Consider the following 20,546-nt stretch of genomic DNA (forward strand, 5'->3'; position numbering starts at 1 on the left):
TGTACATATTGTGGGGGATGACGACTGAGAAGTGTTGGCTGCTATATGAACATCCAGCAGTGTAGCCCTTGTATATGAATACCTGTCTGTGGAGTGCTTTCAGAGGTTCGCCCCTGTCTAGATCTCTGGTCCGTTGTCTGGAAGAGAGAGGGAAGCGTTCGAGCCATTTCTGAGGTACATACCCGGTGGCACAAACCTACCTGAAGTCACCCAGCGTGGTGGCACCAGCTGAGGCCGTGGAAGGCCCAACGTGCAGCAACTTTAATCTGTACTCCTGTCCACTCTTGGTCAAATTCGAGAGGTGGTGCTTCCTTCTCTATATATTCACTGAAGCTAAGTAAATTTGTGAAGGAACTCTGTCTGTTACCAGTCCTACAGGTCTGAGCTTGAGGCTCTGAGTCGTCTTGGGAGTTTCCACGTTTGGAGGTGACCGTGTTGGTCTGGGAAGTCTGCCCCGGTGAGGAAGACAACAGTTGTCGTGACCCATACACCCTCTCTACACCCCCGAGCTGAAAAGTGCTAAAGCCTGACATCCACCTCTTCGAGGGTCCGTGAGTTGTATCCATTCAGTATTGTCACTGTATACCCACCTGCATGCCCAGAGCAAAGCTCCAGTTGCCCCTGTATGCCCATCTGTACGTCTAAAGCTAAGAGCCAGCGTATTGTCCTTGTATACTTGTATGCCCAGAGTCGAGCTCTAGTTGCCCTTGTATACTCCCCTGTACTTCCAAAGTAAAGACCCAGTTAACCTTCTGCATACTTACCTGTACACCCCGAGTGAAATACCAGTGCGTCGCCCTTGCATACTCACCTGCAAACTCCATCCGTAGGGTTTACCTGGACGAAAATTAAGGATTTAATTCCTGGACTGAGTTAAGGATTGTGTATCTTTCTTGCATACTTGCCTATACACCGAAGGCCAAGACCCCAATATATTCACCTGCATACTTACCTGTGGACCTTTTAGGCATTTCCAACCGCAGACCCAGAATCTCGTGGCGAACGGCGTCAGGTACTTACCACCTTTGCTCTGCGTGCAGGGACTGGAAGGGCCCCACCGACGGTTCTCCTGCAGGAGAAACACAAAGGCACTACTGAGAAAAACCCTGTTGAGTCACGTGAAGGAAAGGACACAGATTACTGACAGGCTTACCTGAGAGTCCCCGTGACAGAGTCAGAAGCGTCTCGGACCTATACTCTCTGGCCCCGAGAGTGGATTTTAGATTCCCTTTTCCCTTCCCTTCACACCTTTTAAATTTAAATAAAGTTTGTTTTAATTATACCCAGTCTCTCGTGTGTCTGGTCATTGGGGTGTTCTTGGGACCTCCTCGAGGTGGAAACTAGGGAGGGGGGAAACTCCCGACATCTGTTTTTTTTTTTTTTTTATATATATATATATATATATATATATATATATATAAAGTTAAACGTAATTGTAATTTGTAATTTTTCTCAACATTTTATCTCGTTCATTTTCTCTCACACAATTTAACACTTAACTTTCTCAACATTTTGAGTTTTTTTTTTTTTCCTCAATGTAATGACTTTATTCTCAAAATTTTATGAGTCTAACCTACATATCTCTATTTTTTTTCTTGAAATTTAACTAATCATTTTTTTTTTTTTTTTTGACCCTAATTCTCTTCTGTACATTTATGTGATTTTTGTTTGTACTACTTTGGGGAATCACCTGCTGCAGAGAGTTCTCAAAAGGTGAGGCAGGTTTTGCTCTGATTATAACAGACAATTAAATTATTCCTTCAGTTATAATTCCTCGGCAGTCACCACATGTATTATTTTATGACATTTGTCAGCGTAACAATTACAAACTTCATATTCACGGGAAGAAGGCGGCAATCAAATGATATTTTATTGACAAAATAAACAAAACCGCACATCAGCCCCTCACGGACGACTGACGTGCACAAATAAAAACCAAACACAAAATAAAATCCAGGCCTGGTCCTCTCTCGTCTGTCACTGTCGCCGCTCCGGTTTTATATCCCTCCATCTTCTCTGTGGGACTCGAGAGCGGTGGGTCGAGCAGGTGTCGCTCATTTCCAATCACTCCACCGGCCTCGCTCTGTTCCCACGTCCCAGTCAGGTTTAAATTCTCTTGTTTATTTATTTCTTACACATCTCATTTCAAGCCTCTGCTGTTAATTCCGATTTTAGAGCTAGTCTTATATCTCAACTGTAACAAACATAAACCTTGATTTATTTCCTTTACATTTACATTACTAATTTTATTAATCTATATAATAGTTGATTTTCTGTTTCACTAGAAAGTATATTCTTAACGTTTTCCTCTCAGACCCGGGTAGTTTTCATCAGTCTTCTAGATGTGTTGAAAAGTTTCACTACTTTCCAGATTTATCCAGATCTGGTATGATATGCTGACTTTTATGTGTGTGTAGTCTTATGGTTTATTCAGACCACTATTCTCTTATTGGGCTTCACAATTTAAAAGAGCACTATTCTGTTCAAAATTGTTTTTTTTTTTGTTTTTGTTTTTTGTAAATATACAGTAGTACTGAATAGTTATTAAGATTTTCATTATTATCCTGATGCAATCTAAGGTGGATATGAGCTTGTTCGTCAGAACACAACTGGATGTTTTTACTCTAATTAAAAACTGTCATTTGTTTCTTCTTCAGGTGTTTCTGGTGTTGATACAGACAGAGTGTCAGTGATGGAGGGAGATTCAGTCACTCTACACACTGGGGTTAAAACAAACCAACAAGAGAGAATTAGATGGTATTTCAATGATACTCGCATCGCTCAAATCACTGGAGATCTCAGTAAGATCTGTACAGATGTTCAGTGTAATGAAGGTACTGAGAGATTCAGAGACAGACTGAAGCTGGACAATCAGACTGGATCTCTGACCATCATGAACACCAGAACCACAGAGTCTGGAGTCTATAAATTTCTGATAACCAGCAGCAACTTCGACATTGAAAAGATCTTCAGTGTTATTGTAGATGGTGAGTCAGGTTTGAAAGGAACTTTTGTACATTTAAATCACATCATTGATGTGTTATTAGTTATCATTTTGTTGTGAAATTTAGCAGTGATTTATGTTCTTACCTGTATATTAATTTAAATAGAGTATATAGATGATTTAATCAAAAACAAATGTACTGTTAAAATGGAATGTGAAGGCATGGATATAAATTTAGTTCAGTTTCATTCACATTTTTTCCCCATTGGTTGTTAGTTTTATCAGTTACTTTTTACTAATCATCTATTTAAATCCATCTCTTATTTATATTCATTGTTTCCTCCCACCAGGAGTCCAAAGTGCAAAGTATTTGGTTTAAAATAAGCTTAATTGCACAAAATGTGAATAAATTTTGCTTTTCAGACAGAGAGTCAAGAGGTACTTTTTATTACCTTCATATCCACAGGTTTTTAATCTTAAGGAATGTTATACCCCCAAAAGTTCCTCCTGCATTGGTTTATGTTTCAGATGTTCCTGCTGCTGGAGGACATGAAATGAAGAGAAAAACAGCGAAGGAGGGAGAATCTCTTACTTTACATACAGATGGAGTAAAACAAACTAATGATTTAACGATGTGGTATTTTAAAACCATTCTCATCACTGAAATCACTGGAGATCAGCGTAAGGTCTGTACAGTTGATCAGTGTAAAGAGAGATTCAGAGACAGACTGAAGCTGGACAATCAGACTGGATCTCTGACCATCATGAACACCAGAACCACAGACTCTGGAGAATATGAGCTACTGATCAACAGGAGAGGATTCAGCATCATAAAGACATTCAGTATTACTGTCACTGGTGAGTATCATTTTAGTCATTATGTGTTTTTTTCACTTAAACCATTTTAGAAAACTGATACATTTAAGTCGACCCAGTAAATGTTTTCATTGTGGCCTGTTTGAAGAAGTGAACATTGATTCAGTATAAAATTGAAATAAAAACAACACACAGGAGTGTCCTGATGGAGAGAAACCCACTGAAGAAACTAACAACTTACAAACCACATTCAAAAGTGTTTCATTTTATAAACACTGCTGTTTCTTGTTTTTCTTGCTGTTTTAGCGGCTGTTTTTACAAACCCACAGAGACACCTTTATCAAATAAATGAGTGTCATAGAACTTTTTGCTAAATATCAATCAAAGGTTTTGAAATCACTGTTTATCAGTCCATCTCTAGTAGCAATGGCTGTCTTCAGCTGTTTCAGATTCAGCTGTTGCTGCTGCTGTTGCTGCTGCTGTTGCTGCTGCTGTTGTTGCTGTTCTGCTGGTTGCAGTTGCGTGTGTGATTTACTGCCACCGCAGACGACCTGCACAGGGAAATCAAAATGGCAAGTATTGCATACAGATAATTGGACAAAAACAAATAAAACAAAATAATATAAAAAAAAAAAAAAAAAACTTTTAAAATACATAATAGTATGCATTTTTATTATGATTGACCAAAGTACATTTTTGTTTTAGTTCAAGCAGAAAACGGGGCACAGCATAATGATGAGGTAAGATACTATGTGCATAAAATCTGTCTCTAAACACTACACTATGCATTTACACCAAATAGACTTATTTGAGAATGGCTAAGGCTCTGATAAAGTTAAACCAAAATTGAATAAATAACTAATGATGCAATTTTGAACAAAATTAGACTTAGTTTGTTTTGTTGTCTTTTAATTGGTCTGTTGCAGATATGCAATAGTTAGGTGTGGCTTCTGGGCTCCTCCTTCTTTGATGTAGAAATCTCCTCCAGTTGTTTTATTTTGTTCAGTCATTTGAGATCAGATGTCCGTGAGTAAAACATGAATACTCTGGAAAGCTGCTTTATATAAACTAAAGAAATGATTATATTTTGTAAGTATGGAAGAACCTCAGATACTTTCTCCTGAAATATGGACATCTATTTTCACACCTCACTTTGAGAACATGTGAGAAAGCCTCTTTCTCAACTATATATTTGTTCCTTTTCTCCAATCCTTTCCTTCACTCGGTTAACTCAGATGGGTCGGTAGCAAAATATGTTCTAAATACATATTAATGATATTCACAGTCATGTATCATTTGAAATGTCTCAATCTTTCAACAAGAAGACTAAAGTGTAATAAATATTCTAAGAGTTTAGAGATATGTTGTTTATTATAGAGGGAAAATAACAATTTAGTCTAATTGAATCATCAATATTTTTCAACAATCATTTATTTAACCTTCTGTGAATCTCTGCTCTGTCTTTCAGGAGAATGGGGGAGACAAACAACATCTTATTAATACTGATAAAAGGAAATCCACTGAAGGAATTAACAACACACTTAAGGGTCCAACAGGAGAGATATCCACTGAAAAAATAGGAAAAAAATCCACAGATGGAACAAACGACACACAAAAGGCTCTTGATGAAAATAAATCCACTAAAGAAAACAAGGACACACTGAAGAGTTCTGATGAAAAGAAATCCACTGATGGAACTAACGACACACAGAAGAGTTCTGATGAAAAGAAATCCACTGAAGAAAATACAGACATACAGAAGAGTTTTGATGAAAAGAAATCCACTGATGGAACTAATGACACACAGAAGAGTTCTGATGAAAAGAAATCCACTGATGGAACTAATGACACACAGAAGAGTTCTGATGAAAAGAAATCCACTGATGGAACTAAAGACACACAGAAGGAACTTGATGTAAAGGAATCCACTAAAGAAATTAACATCACGCAAAAGGTTCCTGATGTAAAGAAATACACTGAAGAAAATACAGACATACAGAAAAGTTCTGATGAAAAGAAATCCACTGATGGAACTAACCACACACATAGGAGTTCTGATGAAAAGAAATCCAGTGAAGGAACTAACGACACACAGAAGGAACTTGATGTAAAGGAATCCACTAAAGAAATTAACATCACACAAAAGGTTCCTGATGGAAAGAAATCCACTGAAGAAAATACAGACATACAGAAGAGTTCTGATGAAAAGAAATCCACTGATGGAACTAACCACACACATAGGAGTTCTGATGAAAAGAAATCCACTGTAGGAACTAACGACACACAGAAGGAACTTGATGTAAAGGAATCCACTAAAGAAATTAACATCACACAAAAGGTTCCTGATGGAAAGAAATCCACTGAAGAAAATACAGACATACAGAAGAGTTCTGATGAAAAGAAATCCACTGATGGAACTAATGACACACAGAAGAGTTCTGATGAAAAGAAATCCACTGATGGAACTAAAGACACACAGAAGGAACTTGATGTAAAGGAATCCACTAAAGAAATTAACATCACACAAAAGGTTCCTGATGTAAAGAAATACACTGAAGAAAATACAGACATACAGAAGAGTTCTGATGAAAAGAAATCCACTGATGGAACTAATGACACACAGAAGAGTTCTGATGAAAAGAAATCCACTGATGGAACTAACCACACACATAGGAGTTCTGATGAAAAGAAATCCACTGAAGGAACTAACGACACACAGAAGGAACTTGATGTAAAGGAATCCACTAAAGAAATTAACATCACACAAAAGGTTCCTGATGGAAAGAAATCCACTGAAGAAAATACAGACATACAGAAGAGTTCTGATGAAAAGAAATCCACTGATGGAACTAACGACACACAGAATAGTTCTGACGAAAATAAATCCACTGATGGAACTAACGACACACAGAAGGAACTTGATGTAAAGGAATCCACTAAAGAAATTAACATCACACAAAAGGTTCCTGATGGAAAGAAATCCAATGAAGAAAATACAGACATACAGAAGAGTTCTGATGAAAAGAAATCCACTGATGGAACTAACGACACACAGAAGAGTTCTGATGAAAAGAAATCCACTGATGGAACTAAAGACACACAGAAGGAACTTGATGTAAAGGAATCCACTAAAGAAATTAACATCACACAAAAGGTTCCTGATGGAAAGAAATCCACTGAAGAAAATACAGACATACAGAAGAGTTCTGATGAAAAGAAATCCACTGAAGGAACTAACGACACACAGAAGGAACTTGATGTAAAGGAATCCACTAAAGAAATTAACATCACACAAAAGGTTCCTGATGGAAAGAAATCCACTGAAGAAAATACAGACATACAGAAGAGTTCTGATGAAAAGAAATCCACTGATGGAACTAACGACACACAGAATAGTTCTGATGAAAAGAAATCCACTGATGGAACTAAAGACACACAGAAGGAACTTGATGTAAAGGAATCCACTAAAGAAATTAACATCACACAAAAGGTTCCTGATGTAAAGAAATACACTGAAGAAAATACAGACATACAGAAGAGTTCTGATGAAAAGAAATCCACTGATGGAACTAATGACACACAGAAGAGTTCTGATGAAAAGAAATCCACTGATGGAACTAACGACACACAGAATAGTTCTGATGAAAAGAAATCCACTGATGGAACTAAAGACACACAGAAGGAACTTGATGTAAAGGAATCCACTAAAGAAATTAACATCACACAAAAGGTTCCTGATGGAAAGAAATCCACTGAAGAAAATACAGACATACAGAAGAGTTCTGATGAAAAGAAATCCACTGATGGAACTAATGACACACAGAAGAGTTCTGATGAAAAGAAATCCACTGATGGAACTAAAGACACACAGAAGGAACTTGATGTAAAGGAATCCACTAAAGAAATTAACATCACACAAAAGGTTCCTGATGTAAAGAAATACACTGAAGAAAATACAGACATACAGAAGAGTTCTGATGAAAAGAAATCCACTGATGGAACTAATGACACACAGAAGAGTTCTGATGAAAAGAAATCCACTGATGGAACTAACCACACACATAGGAGTTCTGATGAAAAGAAATCCACTGAAGGAACTAACGACACACAGAATAGTTCTGATGAAAATAAATCCACTGAAGGAACTAACGACACACAGAAGGAACTTGATGTAAAGGAATCCACTAAAGAAATTAACATCACACAAAAGGTTCCTGATGGAAAGAAATCCACTGAAGAAAATACAGACATACAGAAGAGTTCTGATGAAAAGAAATCCACTGATGGAACTAACGACACACAGAATAGTTCTGATGAAAAGAAATCCACTGATGGAACTAAAGACACACAGAAGGAACTTGATGTAAAGGAATCCACTAAAGAAATTAACATCACACAAAAGGTTCCTGATGGAAAGAAATCCACTGAAGAAAATACAGACATACAGAAGAGTTCTGATGAAAAGAAATCCAGTGAAGGAACTAACGACACACAGAAGGAACTTGATGTAAAGGAATCCACTAAAGAAATTAACATCACACAAAAGGTTCCTGATGGAAAGAAATCCACTGAAGAAAATACAGACATACAGAAGAGTTCTGATGAAAAGAAATCCACTGATGGAACTAACCACACACATAGGAGTTCTGATGAAAAGAAATCCACTGATGGAACTAATGACAAACAGAAGGAACTTGATGTAAAGGAATCCACTGAATAAATTCACATCACACAGAAGGATCCTGATGGAAAGAAATCCACTAATAAAACTAACAACACACTGAAGGATCCTAGTGTAGAGGGTCCTGATGGAAGTGTAACCACTGATGATGCTGAGACTCTGGGGATGGGAGCAGCTCAAGGGGCAGAACTTAATAATGCTAAGACCTCGATGACAAGTACTGCTAAAGAGGAACACGTTAATTAGGCTGAGACCAAAAAGATCAAATAAAACATATTTTATTACATCTTGAGGGTGTTTAGTTTGAGCAGATGGTTTCAGCATAACTGTCAGCCTAAGAGTGCATTTCCTCAGTACTTTCAGCATCTCAGCCAAATTTGCTCTCAACATATTATGAAAACTTTTGTTTTCAATATCTTCAAAGTCAATACTGTGATTGTCATCATCATCATCTTATTCACCACATCGTATTCACCACATCCACCATCAAATGATAGTGTCATTTATAGTTGATTGCATACAGTAATTTCCCTGTAGTGAAGCCATTTAAGCTATTTCAAGTTTTGCTGATTATATTCTCTTGTTTATGTTGTTCTATGTCTGTGGTAATTATGAGAAAATCATCATAACATCATTGTGTATCAAACATTTCCACCTTGAAGAATAAAGTTGAAATACACTCATTGAGTCATCAGATATTTAATTATTGCAGGGAAGAAAATATGCTTACACTATTGCACTATCCATTATACTTTTGTCTTTTTTTCACAATGAGTACAAAGAAGGTGGATATAGAAATAAAATTAATAAAATGAATGAGTGGGAGGGTAGTAATTGATGTACCAGGTCCCTAAAGGCCTGAGGAACGCATTTAAAAGTTAATCACTAGCATTTAGAGTGGGGAACATTGATTGGGGGGGGGGGGCATTGATCCTGGAGGGCCTGTGTCCCTGCAGAGTTTAGCTCCAACCCTAATCAAACACACCTGGGCTACGTTCAGCTCCGACAAAACGTTGCACAACGTTTTTTAAACAGAAACGGTGATGCGTTGAACACACTGTTCTGATGAGCAAGAGTTGCAACTATGGCAGCTGAGAAGGCCATTATTTGGTTTCTTTGTGAAGAATTTCCGGAGCCATCTATTTATCCTCACATACTAGCTGTGTCCCAAAGTTAAGTGCGTGGTCTCCGAAGTGCGCATTTGAAGTGCAAATGCGTCACAGCAGCGTGACGAAGGGTGTCCCAAAGTGAAGTGCGTGGACTCCGAAGTGCGGATGTGGAGTGTGACTGCGTCACAGCATCACGAAGTAAGCTGTCCCAAAGTCAGAATGCACACTTGGAAGGGCGCATTTGAAGTGTGAATGCGTCACCGCAGCGTGACGAAAGATTTAATACAAAGTTAATAGACAATTTTTTTGCTGAAATTCATTGTGCTGTTGTTGTTGTTAACAGGCATGGTTTATTTGCTAAGTGTCCTGGGACACGTGAGGGAGCGAGTGGAGCTGCTCAGGGAGGACATCGAACTCTATAGAGAGAGAGAGAAGGAGGAGCACAAGCTTTCTCTTCTTGAGAGAATGCTTTACAAATATATTCTTCATTAGTCAAGAAAAAAACAGTGGGGGAAAAATGGGTACATTACAGTTTTTCAGTATCTTTTTTAAATATCATATTGTCAATGAAACAACCTAATTTCTGTAGTTTATTTTTGTGGTGCAAGTTGCATACATTATTAATTTTTTGTGTGCAATTTGTTTGCAAATAAGTACATTTTGTATATTATTATTTTTTTTGCATATTAATGTGTAAATAAAAGTACTTATGTGCGTTGTTAATTTGTTTAATGCAGCTTATAAATTTTTTCTCAAAACATTCTTTTCTTTTTTAATCCTGTAAATATTTTTTTTTTTACACATTAAAACAAATTGCTCTATAATTGAAAGTACTTTTTACAACTGATTACAGCATAGTTTAGGTTTAAAATCAGAAAAACAACATCAGTTTGAGCCCAGCGCTGCTTCCATGTGTTCTGAGGTCTTCATGAGGTCAATCTCTTGGTGAAGCAGGGACTTGGAGGACAATGCATTGACAGTGGAATGAGGCACATGTCAAACACTCAGGAGACCATCTTTACAGAAGAGAAACACCAGGGTCTGGATTGTGGAACCCATCACTGTTGGCGTTCACTTCTCAGAAGATCCAGCAGCACTGTCAGGGCCAAAACCATGAAACACCTGTCCAGCACTGCCACATTCAGCTCTATCGTGCACAGGGGTATAGTCTGATTTAAGGAAAGAAGGAAAAGAGAAATTGTTTAGCTCCATGACATTGTTATTAGTAGAAGAAATATTGAGAAACTACTTTTAATAACTACCAATACCATATTGGCTGAAATCTACTAGTCATGTTTAAAACCTTAGCTGAAGGGATAGTTTACTCAAAAAGGAAAATTACAAACCTGGAACAAATTAAGGGTGAGCAAAGGATCACAGAATTGTCATTTTCGCTGAACTATCCTTTAAGTAAGAAGTATTATCTTGCATACTCTAATATACTTAAGGTATTGAGAGTAAAAGTAAAGGTATGTACAGTATTGTTCTGAAAAATAATTTGTTTAATTTCTAAATATGTTCAATGTTATTAAATTTAAAGTTGCCTACTAATACACTGTTGGGTAGTTTAATCTACAACAATGCATCATGTTGTAAAATACCATAGATTTGTAGTGCTGCTGTCTGTGAGAAAAACAAAACAAAACATAGTACTTTATGTTTGTATATTTGAGTAAACTTAACTAATGTACTTCTTTACAGTCCACCTCTGATTAAAGTAACAATATTTATTATCCGAATATTAAAATCAAACAGAGCACTGTTCATATTATGCACTTTTTTCAGTTTTATTTTCATGCTATGCTTAATAAAAACGAGTTGCAAACATATGATCACCATGGTCAAGACAATAATTACATAAAATCGCACCTTCGTAAGATATCAGTAAGCATTTTAACTGATATGTGTGTTCGTGTATTTTGTAGTTTTTCATATGTATCATTAACGTTACATTATTCAAGTAAGCTCCAAACCAGTACCTGCATTTAAAGTTGTAATCCGACAAAGGACGCAGCAAACCAGTGTAACTTGGCCTCGGTCTTGGTTATGCCGGAGGCTTCTCCACTTTGACGTAAAACATAAAAACACAAACCGCTCTGGCTCCACCTCTCCTGGCAGGATTGTCCTCTCGTAAGGCCTGGTTTACACGGGGCGATTTTTAAATTGTCGGCCGATTTTCCAAACCTGAGAGACCCCACACACGGTGATAAAAAATCACGGGTCTAACAGTTTTGGTCCTTCCGTGTGTGGTGTGCAGCCACACGGCATTATCAACACATCACACACAAACCAATTTGACTCCCGAGCATTCCCAGGTCAGACGGGAAATCTCGCAAAATCCCTCACGATCAAATGTGACTTTAGAGTAAACAATCATGGCGGACGAAGAGGATGCAGTGGCCATAGTTTGTGCTTTGTTTTTAACGAAAAAAAAAAAAAAAAAAAACATAAGAAAAACAAGAAAAGGTGATGGTCAAAGAGGTGGAGACAACGCGAGCATGGACTATACTTGCTATATCATGATATGGAGATAAGTTGTTGTTTTATCTCATAGAAATGTTGTTACGTACTACACAGATTAATAACCGTTGAAATAAACGTTCATATATTTGTTTCCATGTACTCTGGTGGACTGCAGTTGTGGATGTAGTTATGCCCATCGACTTTATTTGTATTTGTTATATTTGTTATATACGCCGGCTGTTTTGATTTTGTTTCCTGGTACTTCCTCACCGCCTCATCACGTCGCTTTCTGATTGGCTACACGCCACAGTCCACAGGCTGCGTGATTGTTTGTCCTCGGGGGACACCACACACGAGAAGAAATCGGGCCAAATAAATCCAACATGTTGGATATCCCCGATTTGAGATCGGAGTGGTCCCGACATTCTTCTGAGCAGAGGAGAGCAGTCTTAACACACCACACATGGCAGGAATATTTGATCAGATTATTTTACGATAATCGGAGCATCCTAAGATTGTCGGAAGGGCTAAATCGGGGCTAAAATAGGCCTAATTATCCTGCCGTGTGAACCAGCCTTAAGTGCTCTGCTCTCACCGTTGCTATGCGACAGAGCGCTAATCAGAAACACCAGGTGGTGGAATTAGGAAATCCTGCGAAGCCGGAGCATCTCACGCACTTTGGAGGGCCCTTCGTGCACTTTGGAGACCGGTCTTCGAAGTCCGTGGCCTTCGAAGTGCGTACACTCAACTTTGGGACACAGCTACTGACTTTATTAGTAGTTAATACGGTTTTAATATCCTGTATTTTCTTTCTCATTTTTAGGAAAAGCACTTAATTACCATTGTTTCTTTCTATACCAAATGTCATACACTTGCAATGAAGCTAAAAATATAAACAACTACATCATTATGTTGATATCCTATATTTTTACAATAAAACTTATGACAAACATATCCTCAGTTGTTTCGTATACCGAGCTGCAATGAACACATTTGTACATTATTTTCCTTAAAGACATTGTGCGAGTTGACTTTAATACCGCGTGCTTTATATACATGTTGCTGCTGATTGGACTATAGTTCTGACACACCCACCAAACAAGAGAGAACGCATCTCAAACCCCGTTGCACACCGGTGCACGCCGTTTCCAGGAAACATGACGTTCAATCCGGAAACCGTAGCAAAACTTTGCGCACCGTTTTGAACTTGAATACGCCCCTGAACAAGCTAAGCAAGGTTTTCAGAATACAGGTAGTGTTTTTTTATTTTTTATTTTTTTTTCAGGGTTGGAGCTAAACTCAGCAGGGACACAGGCCCTGATTTAGAGTGTAAGACCCCATAACGCACTAATCTGCTTTAACAAGATTCTTAGCCATGCCATAATACAAGTAAATGACCAAGAAAAAAAACGCATTCAAATTAAGATACAAATTATACCAAACAAAATTTTGATCCAAAGAAAATAATTCTACAAACAAAACATATGAAGAGGTCAAAAAATGATGTCTGACCCACTTCCCTTCTACCGGCGTTCTGCCATTCAGTTTACCACCCCTTATGACATTTACAATTTCTTAATTAGCAAACTGAACTAAACAAACCACAATCCAATAATATTTAAACAAATAATATAAAGAAAATACACTTTCTTAAATGGCTACAACAAAACCATATGCACAAATGAGAATTTGAAGGCGATGCTGATGTGAATGATTCTGGATAAAAACTGTTTTTGTAGTAAATAAAGTAAGCTGCTGTTATATATTACAAAAAATGTCCATGTATTTAGGAAGCAAAGTACTTACTCCACTAAATAAAGTATGGGATGTGCTCAATGTTAAAAGATTTATTAAGCACAACAACCCACAGAAAAGATCTCAATGCAAAATGACACAAACCCGAAGCACAAGCACAGAAAGCCTCCTCTTTATGATAGCACGTGAGCCAAAAATTCAGTCTTTTATGCTCTATTTACTTGAATGTTCAGATAAAATTCAAAATACTGGTATTGGTGAGTTTTATAATTGAATTGTTAAACTCTGAATTGGAATTGAATCATGAGGCAAGTAAAGATTCAGACCTATAGTATATAGACCTTTTTTCTAACCAGCAGGCCTCACTTATGTTTTCAGAATTCTGACACAGATGCTTTGGCTTTTTTGCCTTGTTTGTTTGTTTTTGGTTTCATAGCTTTGTGTTTTATTACATGTAGAATGTTGTTTGTTTATTTATTTATTTATTTTTTGTCCTGACCACACATCTCCCCCTTTTATGTAACTTTGAATATTTGAGGTTTTAGGGATAGTAAAATAATAATAATAATAATAATAATAATGATGATAAGTGCAGCTGATCTTATCTTTCTTCAAGAAACTCACTCAGGGGAAACGGATGTTAGGTCTTGGAGGAATCAATTGGGAAACTAAATTTTCTTTAGTCGTGGCAGCAATCACTCGGCTGAGACTGATATTATGTTACACCGTTTCAAAGGTTACTGCTGTATTCAAACAATTCACGTTCAAACCTTGCTTTGTATATGGTCACAACTCTCCTGCATCCAACATGTACTTGGACTTTGCAGATACTGTAAACACAACAAATTTCTTTCACAAAAGAGATACGGGCCGATTTGCATCTTTTTAAATAGAAACCTTTGTTCTCGTTTTCTTTTTGTTCTGCCACTGGCCCTGCGGCCGGTGGTACCCAGACCTTCACTAAAAGAGCTGTTTCCTCTACCTCTGGGTCCCAAGAGGCCACAAACGACAGTTGGCGACGTGCTTCCTCGCCGCTCTCGTTCTCCTCTCCCCTTGCCAGTTTCCATGCAAAGCCAGCTCGAGAACGCTTTGGCTTCTCATGCCCTCTATGCTACTCGGAGTCAGACCCACACTCCGCCCCCGCTAAACCTCCCATGCCGGGGCTGTCTGCTCCACCAAGCTGCCCCACTGTGGGTACGCCTGTAGTCCACTTGACCCCGCTGGTTTTGTTTCTGGGAGCCTGGCTTTGCTCCCCAGGCCTTCCCGCTGGCTCATCCGGACACTAGGGATTCGCCGGTACTAGTATCAGTACCGAACGGTAGCCGGGCAAATTAAATTTGGAAGTGATCATCCTTATCCCATTGAAGTGGGGACTTTGGAGTGAGTAGGGCATGTGCGTGCCATTAAGTAGTCGTTAGGAATGCACTTTGCAATAGGAGCAATATAATTTCCTCCTTATCTTCAGCTGGGATGTTCCCATGACAGCAGATTCACTGATGGACATCGACATAAAAACAATATACATTTAATGTTTTAACAAGCTTTATATACATTCGTTTTTATATATTATATCACAGTAAAACCCGACCTAACTTAACTCAAAACGTTTGAGTAAACAGATATATCCTTAAATATATCCTTAAAAACCTGACAAATTAGGTTTATTCAAACCATTTAAGGAAACCAATTGCCTAAAACCATGTAAGTACTCTGAACTTAATTCAGTTGAGTTCACTGAAAGATGATTTACATTGCAATTAAATAATGAAGTGATTAATTGAGTGATAACTGAGCATTAGTGATGAACACCTGCTGTTAACAAACAGAATCACAGAAGAAAAGAGAAACATAAGAACTACTACAACTGACTTCAGACACAGCCTTAGATGAAATCAACTGAAATAAAATACATTAAATCTCTCAAGATCTGATTAAACAACCCCACAAACAGCATCACCAGCTCCACTTATTTATAACCAGACTGACTTTATTTCCATCAGACGTCTACAGAAGATCTTATTGAGAATGAACTAAGGTTTAGATGTTGATTTATTGTTTCATTTGAAGTAACCATGTGAGAGATCAATGTTTGCTTTAGTTGGGCTCTTGACCATTGACTTCAGTCTTTGTGTTGTCTCTGGCTGTTGTAACCACATGTTTCTGAAACACGTTTGTTGCATCTCAAAAGCCCTGAAGAAATGCCATTGGCATTTTTTTACTTAACCCATTGATGATGATCATCAATTATTGAACTGATCGGAAAGTAACCTCTGATGAAATGGGTGTTCTGTAATTAGTTAGTATAGTAAAAGTAATTCGAAAAAAAAAAAAGATAATGAGGAAATGATGTCGCTCCTTTTGCAAAGTGCATTCCTAACGACTACTTAATAGCAACACATGCCTTATTCACTCCAAAGTCCCCACTCCAAGGGCATAGGGATAATCACTTCCATTTGGAATTTGCCCTGGAACTGTTCAGTAACGATACTAGTACCAGCATACCCCTACCAGACACTCAGGCTCGGCTACGTGATTCAGTTCACCCGGCATCCCCCCAGATTTCGGGGTGTCCGCGCGACGATGCTGGACAAAGATGCCCCTGTCATGTACAAGGAGGTCGCGACCTACTGGCAAAGGGCGCGATAGAACTGGTCCCTCTAGCCGACATGAAGTCCGGCTTTTACAGCCCTTACTTCATAGTACCCAAGAAGACAGGTGGGTTACGGCCAATCCTGGACTTGCGTGCCTTGAACCAAGTTCTGCACAGACTCCTGTGCAAGATGCTAACGGCCAAGCGCTTTTTTCGAATGCATTCATCCAATGGATTGGTTTGCAGCGATCGACCTGAAGGACCTGTACTTTCATGTCTCCTTTCTTCCTCCACACAGACCGTTTCTTTGGTTTGCTTTCGAGGGGCAGGTAATTCAGTACAAGGTTCTTCCATTCGGGTTGGCCCTGTCTCTGTCCGTATCCTCAACTACCTCATCCACTGGCTGATCCTAACTCACTCTCGAGAGCGGTTGTGCCAGCACAGGGATCTGGTGCTCAGACACCTTGCCCGACTGGGTCTTCAGGTCAACTGGGAAAAGAGCAAAGCTCTACCCTTGTGCAGAGGATCTCTTTTCTCTGTATGTAAATAGACTCGGTCGCCATGTTCGCGTGGCTTACTAATGAGCATGGGCAGTCACTGCTGAATTGCCTGAGACAATTTGAGGGGAAAAGAGCGGTTCCACTTAAACGGTTTCAGAGGCTCCGGGGCATATGGCGTCCACAGCGGCGGTCATACCGTTCGGGTTACTCCATATGAGACTGCTTCAGCACTGCATTTCACAAACGAGTCCCAAGATGGGCATGGTAACAAGGCATGCTCCGAGGGACCATCACTCCGGCCTGCCGCCGAAACTACACCCCGTGGTTGGACCCCTCATTTCTACAGGCTGGCGTGCCCCTAGAACCGATGTCCAGACAGACCTGTGTCAACAGATGCCTCTGCCACGGGCTGGGGTGCCATGTACAATGGGCATGCTGTGTCGGACTCCTGGACAGTTAATTTCCTCAAGTTGCTAGCAGTACAGCTTGCTCTGCACAACTTCAGTGCCCTGCTGAAGGACAAGCATGTTCTGGTCCATACGGACAACACTGAGTCCGTATTGTACATCAACCGTCAGGGTAGTCTACACTCCCGCCGCATGTTGCAACTAGCTCGCCATCTCCTCTTGTGGAGACACAAGCATCTGAGGTCGCTTCATGCCATTCATATTCTGGGCAGGCTCAATTGTGCAGCCGACGAGCTCTCACGGCAGCAGTCTCGCCCCGGGAAATGGAGCACAGACGTTGTGCAAGATCAGGGAGGATGACGAACAGGTCCTCATTGTTGCGCCTTTTTGTCCCGGCCGGACCTGGTTACCCGAACTTGTATTCCTCGCGACAGCCCCTTCCTGGCCAATTCCTCTGAGGAAGGACCTTCTTTCTCAGAGACGGGGCACCATCTGGCACCCAAGTCCCGATCTGTGGAACCTACATGTGTGGGTTCTGGACGGGTCACGGAATGTTTAAGTACCTTGCCACCACAGGTGGTAGCTACCATCACTTCAGCTAGAGCCGTGTCCACCAGACACGCCTATGCTTTGAAGTGGAACCTCTTCGTCGCTTGGTGTTCTTCACAGTGTGAGGACCCCTGAAAATGTCAGATTGGGTCAGTGCTTTCCTTTCTTCAGGAGGGGTTGGAACGAAGGCTGTCTCCTTCCACCCTCAAGATCTATGTGGCCGCCATTTCGGCTCACCATGACCCTGTTGAAGGTAAGTCTCTTGGGAGGCACGATCTAATCATCAGGTTCCTGAGAGGAGAAAGGAGGCTCAATCAGCCTCGCCCTCAGCAAGTCCCCTCTTGGAACCTCGCAGTGGTTATATTGGCACTGCAGAGAGCTCCCTATGAACCCTTGCTCTCAGTAGAGCTAAAGTATTTATCTTTGAAAACAGCGCTTCTGGGGGCTTTGGCTTCGGTAAAGAGGGTCGGGGATCTGCAGGCATTTTCAGTTGACAAAGCGGGCCTGGAATTTAGGCCAGCTAAATCTCACGTTATCTTGAGACCCCGGCCTGGGTACATGCCCAAAGTTCCCACCACTCAGGGATCAGGTGGTGAACTTGCAAGCACTGCCCCTGGAGGAGGCAGTCCCAGCCCTGGCGCTGCTATGTCCAGTACGTGCGCTCCGCACCTATGTGAACAGAACTCAGTGCCTTAGGACCTCAGACCAGCTCTTTGTCTGTTACAGTGCCAGCAGAAGTGAAATGCTGTCTCCAAGCAAAGGTAATCCCACTGGATAGTGGATGCTATTGTCCTGGCTTATCAGGCTCAAGTCCTGTCATGCCCCCTAGGGGTGAGAGCTCACTCAACTATGAGTGTAACTTCCTCCTGGACGCTGGCACATGGCACCTCACTAAGAGACATCTGTAGAGATGTGGGTTGGTCGACACCTAACACATTCGCAAGATTTTATAATCTCTGTGTAGAGCCCGTGTCCTCCCGGGTACTCGCCCCTTCGGCCCAGTAAGGACCTGTTTGGTGTCAATCCGCTTGCTGTGCCATTCCACTCCACGGACTGGATGCGCTATTCCCCTCTGGTGAGTTCCTCAGTTTAGAACCCTGGGTTCCTCCAGCACTGTTGATGTCCAGCACTTGGCTGACCAAAGGCTTACATGCCCTTTGGTCAGCCCTGTGTGGGACTAGGTGCTTCCATGTGTTGTGATTCCCCTTTCTGGGCAATCCCACGTGTGTATGTCCACAGTAAGTCTCTTTGTAGCATGTGTCTTTCCCACGGCAAGCCCCTTGACAGCTCTGTCATTGAAACTTCCACCCTGCGGCCTGGGCACCTCAGAGTTCATGTGTATCATCACCTTGGATGATATCTGCCTTTTTAAGTCCTCCTACGAGTAGGCAGCCTTCTAGCATACAGCTGAAATATGCTACACAGTGTATTTGGTGTTAGCTATAGGCCCTCACTCGTGCTGACTTCATGACAGGGTGCTTCACACGTTTTGTAAGGTCAGTCTCCTTCTGGTGTAACATCTCGGTTACGTATGCAACCCTCGTTCCCTGAATTAAGGGAATGGAGACATTACGTCTCATTGCCACATCGCTGTTCCGCTGAATGGCCGGGTCACTGGCTTCTCTCCTCAGCGAAGACTTGAATGTGAGTTGCTCGCGCTGCTCCTTAAGTACCCGCAATGCAAATTCCGCAGACCAAAGTATTCCGCATTCCATTGGCTCGTTTTGTAACCACTCGAAGGTGATTGGGCTCTCGGGCGAGATCCCATTTGTCAGTCTATTTCTGATGTAACGTCTCCATTCCCTCCTTCAGGGAATGAGGGTTACATATGTAACCGAGACATTTCCTAAGAATAGGGAACGAGATGCTGCGTCTCTGTGCCATGCTTCGGTATCATGGCTGTGTCTCCTCAGACATAAAAAAGGATGATGCTTTCTACAGGTGCCCTTTTATATCCACAGTCACTCATTTGCTTCCGCCTATGGTGTAAATAGGGAACAAGATACTGCCTCCTCTAGAGGGCTCTTTGGGAATGCTGTCAGCGTGACCGGGTGTTGAAGCATGAATTAAATAACGACAAATAACTAGACATTGGCAGGCGGAAGCCTATGGTGTAAGCAAATGAGTGAATGTGGATATAAAAGGGCACCTGTAGAAAGCATCATCCTTTTTTATGTCTGAGGAGACACAGCCATGATACCGAAGCATGGCACAGAGACGCAGCATCTCGTTCCCTATTCTCAGGGAACCACAGTTACATGCGTAACCTGAGACATTCCCTTTTGAAAGGGTACTCCATGCTGCGTCCTCTAGAGGGCGCTATGGGAATGGTATGCCGACGCTGCCATGCTGAGGGATAAGTGCCTAGGTAACTGTGTCCCCAAGTCAGGACTTGAGGAACAGCATCCCTACCAGCAAAACCGCTAGGCATTATGGCAGGCTCAAGCTCCCAACATCATAGACTAACTCACCCGCCAAAGTCTGGAGCTCTAAGAGAGGAGGTCTCAGCATAATGACTCTAAACTGAGAGGAGACCTAGATATACTCAACGCCAGAGGCTGTTAGCGAGGCTCAAAAAAGAGGATAATGAGGCTCAGAGGAGGGAACATGGGAGAGAGGCGCTAAATTCTCAAAGACAATCAGGCATTCGTAATGCAATCAGATCTCACAGTATGGCTATCTCTCATTTGAGAGCCATACACACTCTGTTCAGACACTCAAGAATCAGGCAA

At 40.7% G+C, this 20,546-nt stretch overlaps 1 protein-coding gene across 1 annotated transcript; it reads left to right on the plus strand.

Annotated features, from left to right (window-relative positions):
* The first annotated feature begins 4,780 nt into the window (after positions 1-4,780).
* On the plus strand, positions 4,781-18,203 carry LOC127988052 (dentin sialophosphoprotein-like). The gene is made up of 6 exons (XM_052590566.1): positions 4,781-4,786; positions 5,229-8,459; positions 10,505-10,702; positions 12,625-12,747; positions 17,221-17,415; positions 18,102-18,203. The coding sequence occupies exons 1-6, from the start codon at positions 4,781-4,783 to the stop codon at positions 18,201-18,203; spliced, it is 3,855 nt and encodes a 1,284-aa protein (XP_052446526.1).
* Positions 18,204-20,546: the final 2,343 nt, after the last annotated feature.

This window comes from Carassius gibelio, chromosome B22 (genome assembly GCF_023724105.1).
Source record: "Carassius gibelio isolate Cgi1373 ecotype wild population from Czech Republic chromosome B22, carGib1.2-hapl.c, whole genome shotgun sequence".
Classification (NCBI taxonomy): Eukaryota; Metazoa; Chordata; class Actinopteri; order Cypriniformes; family Cyprinidae; genus Carassius; species Carassius gibelio.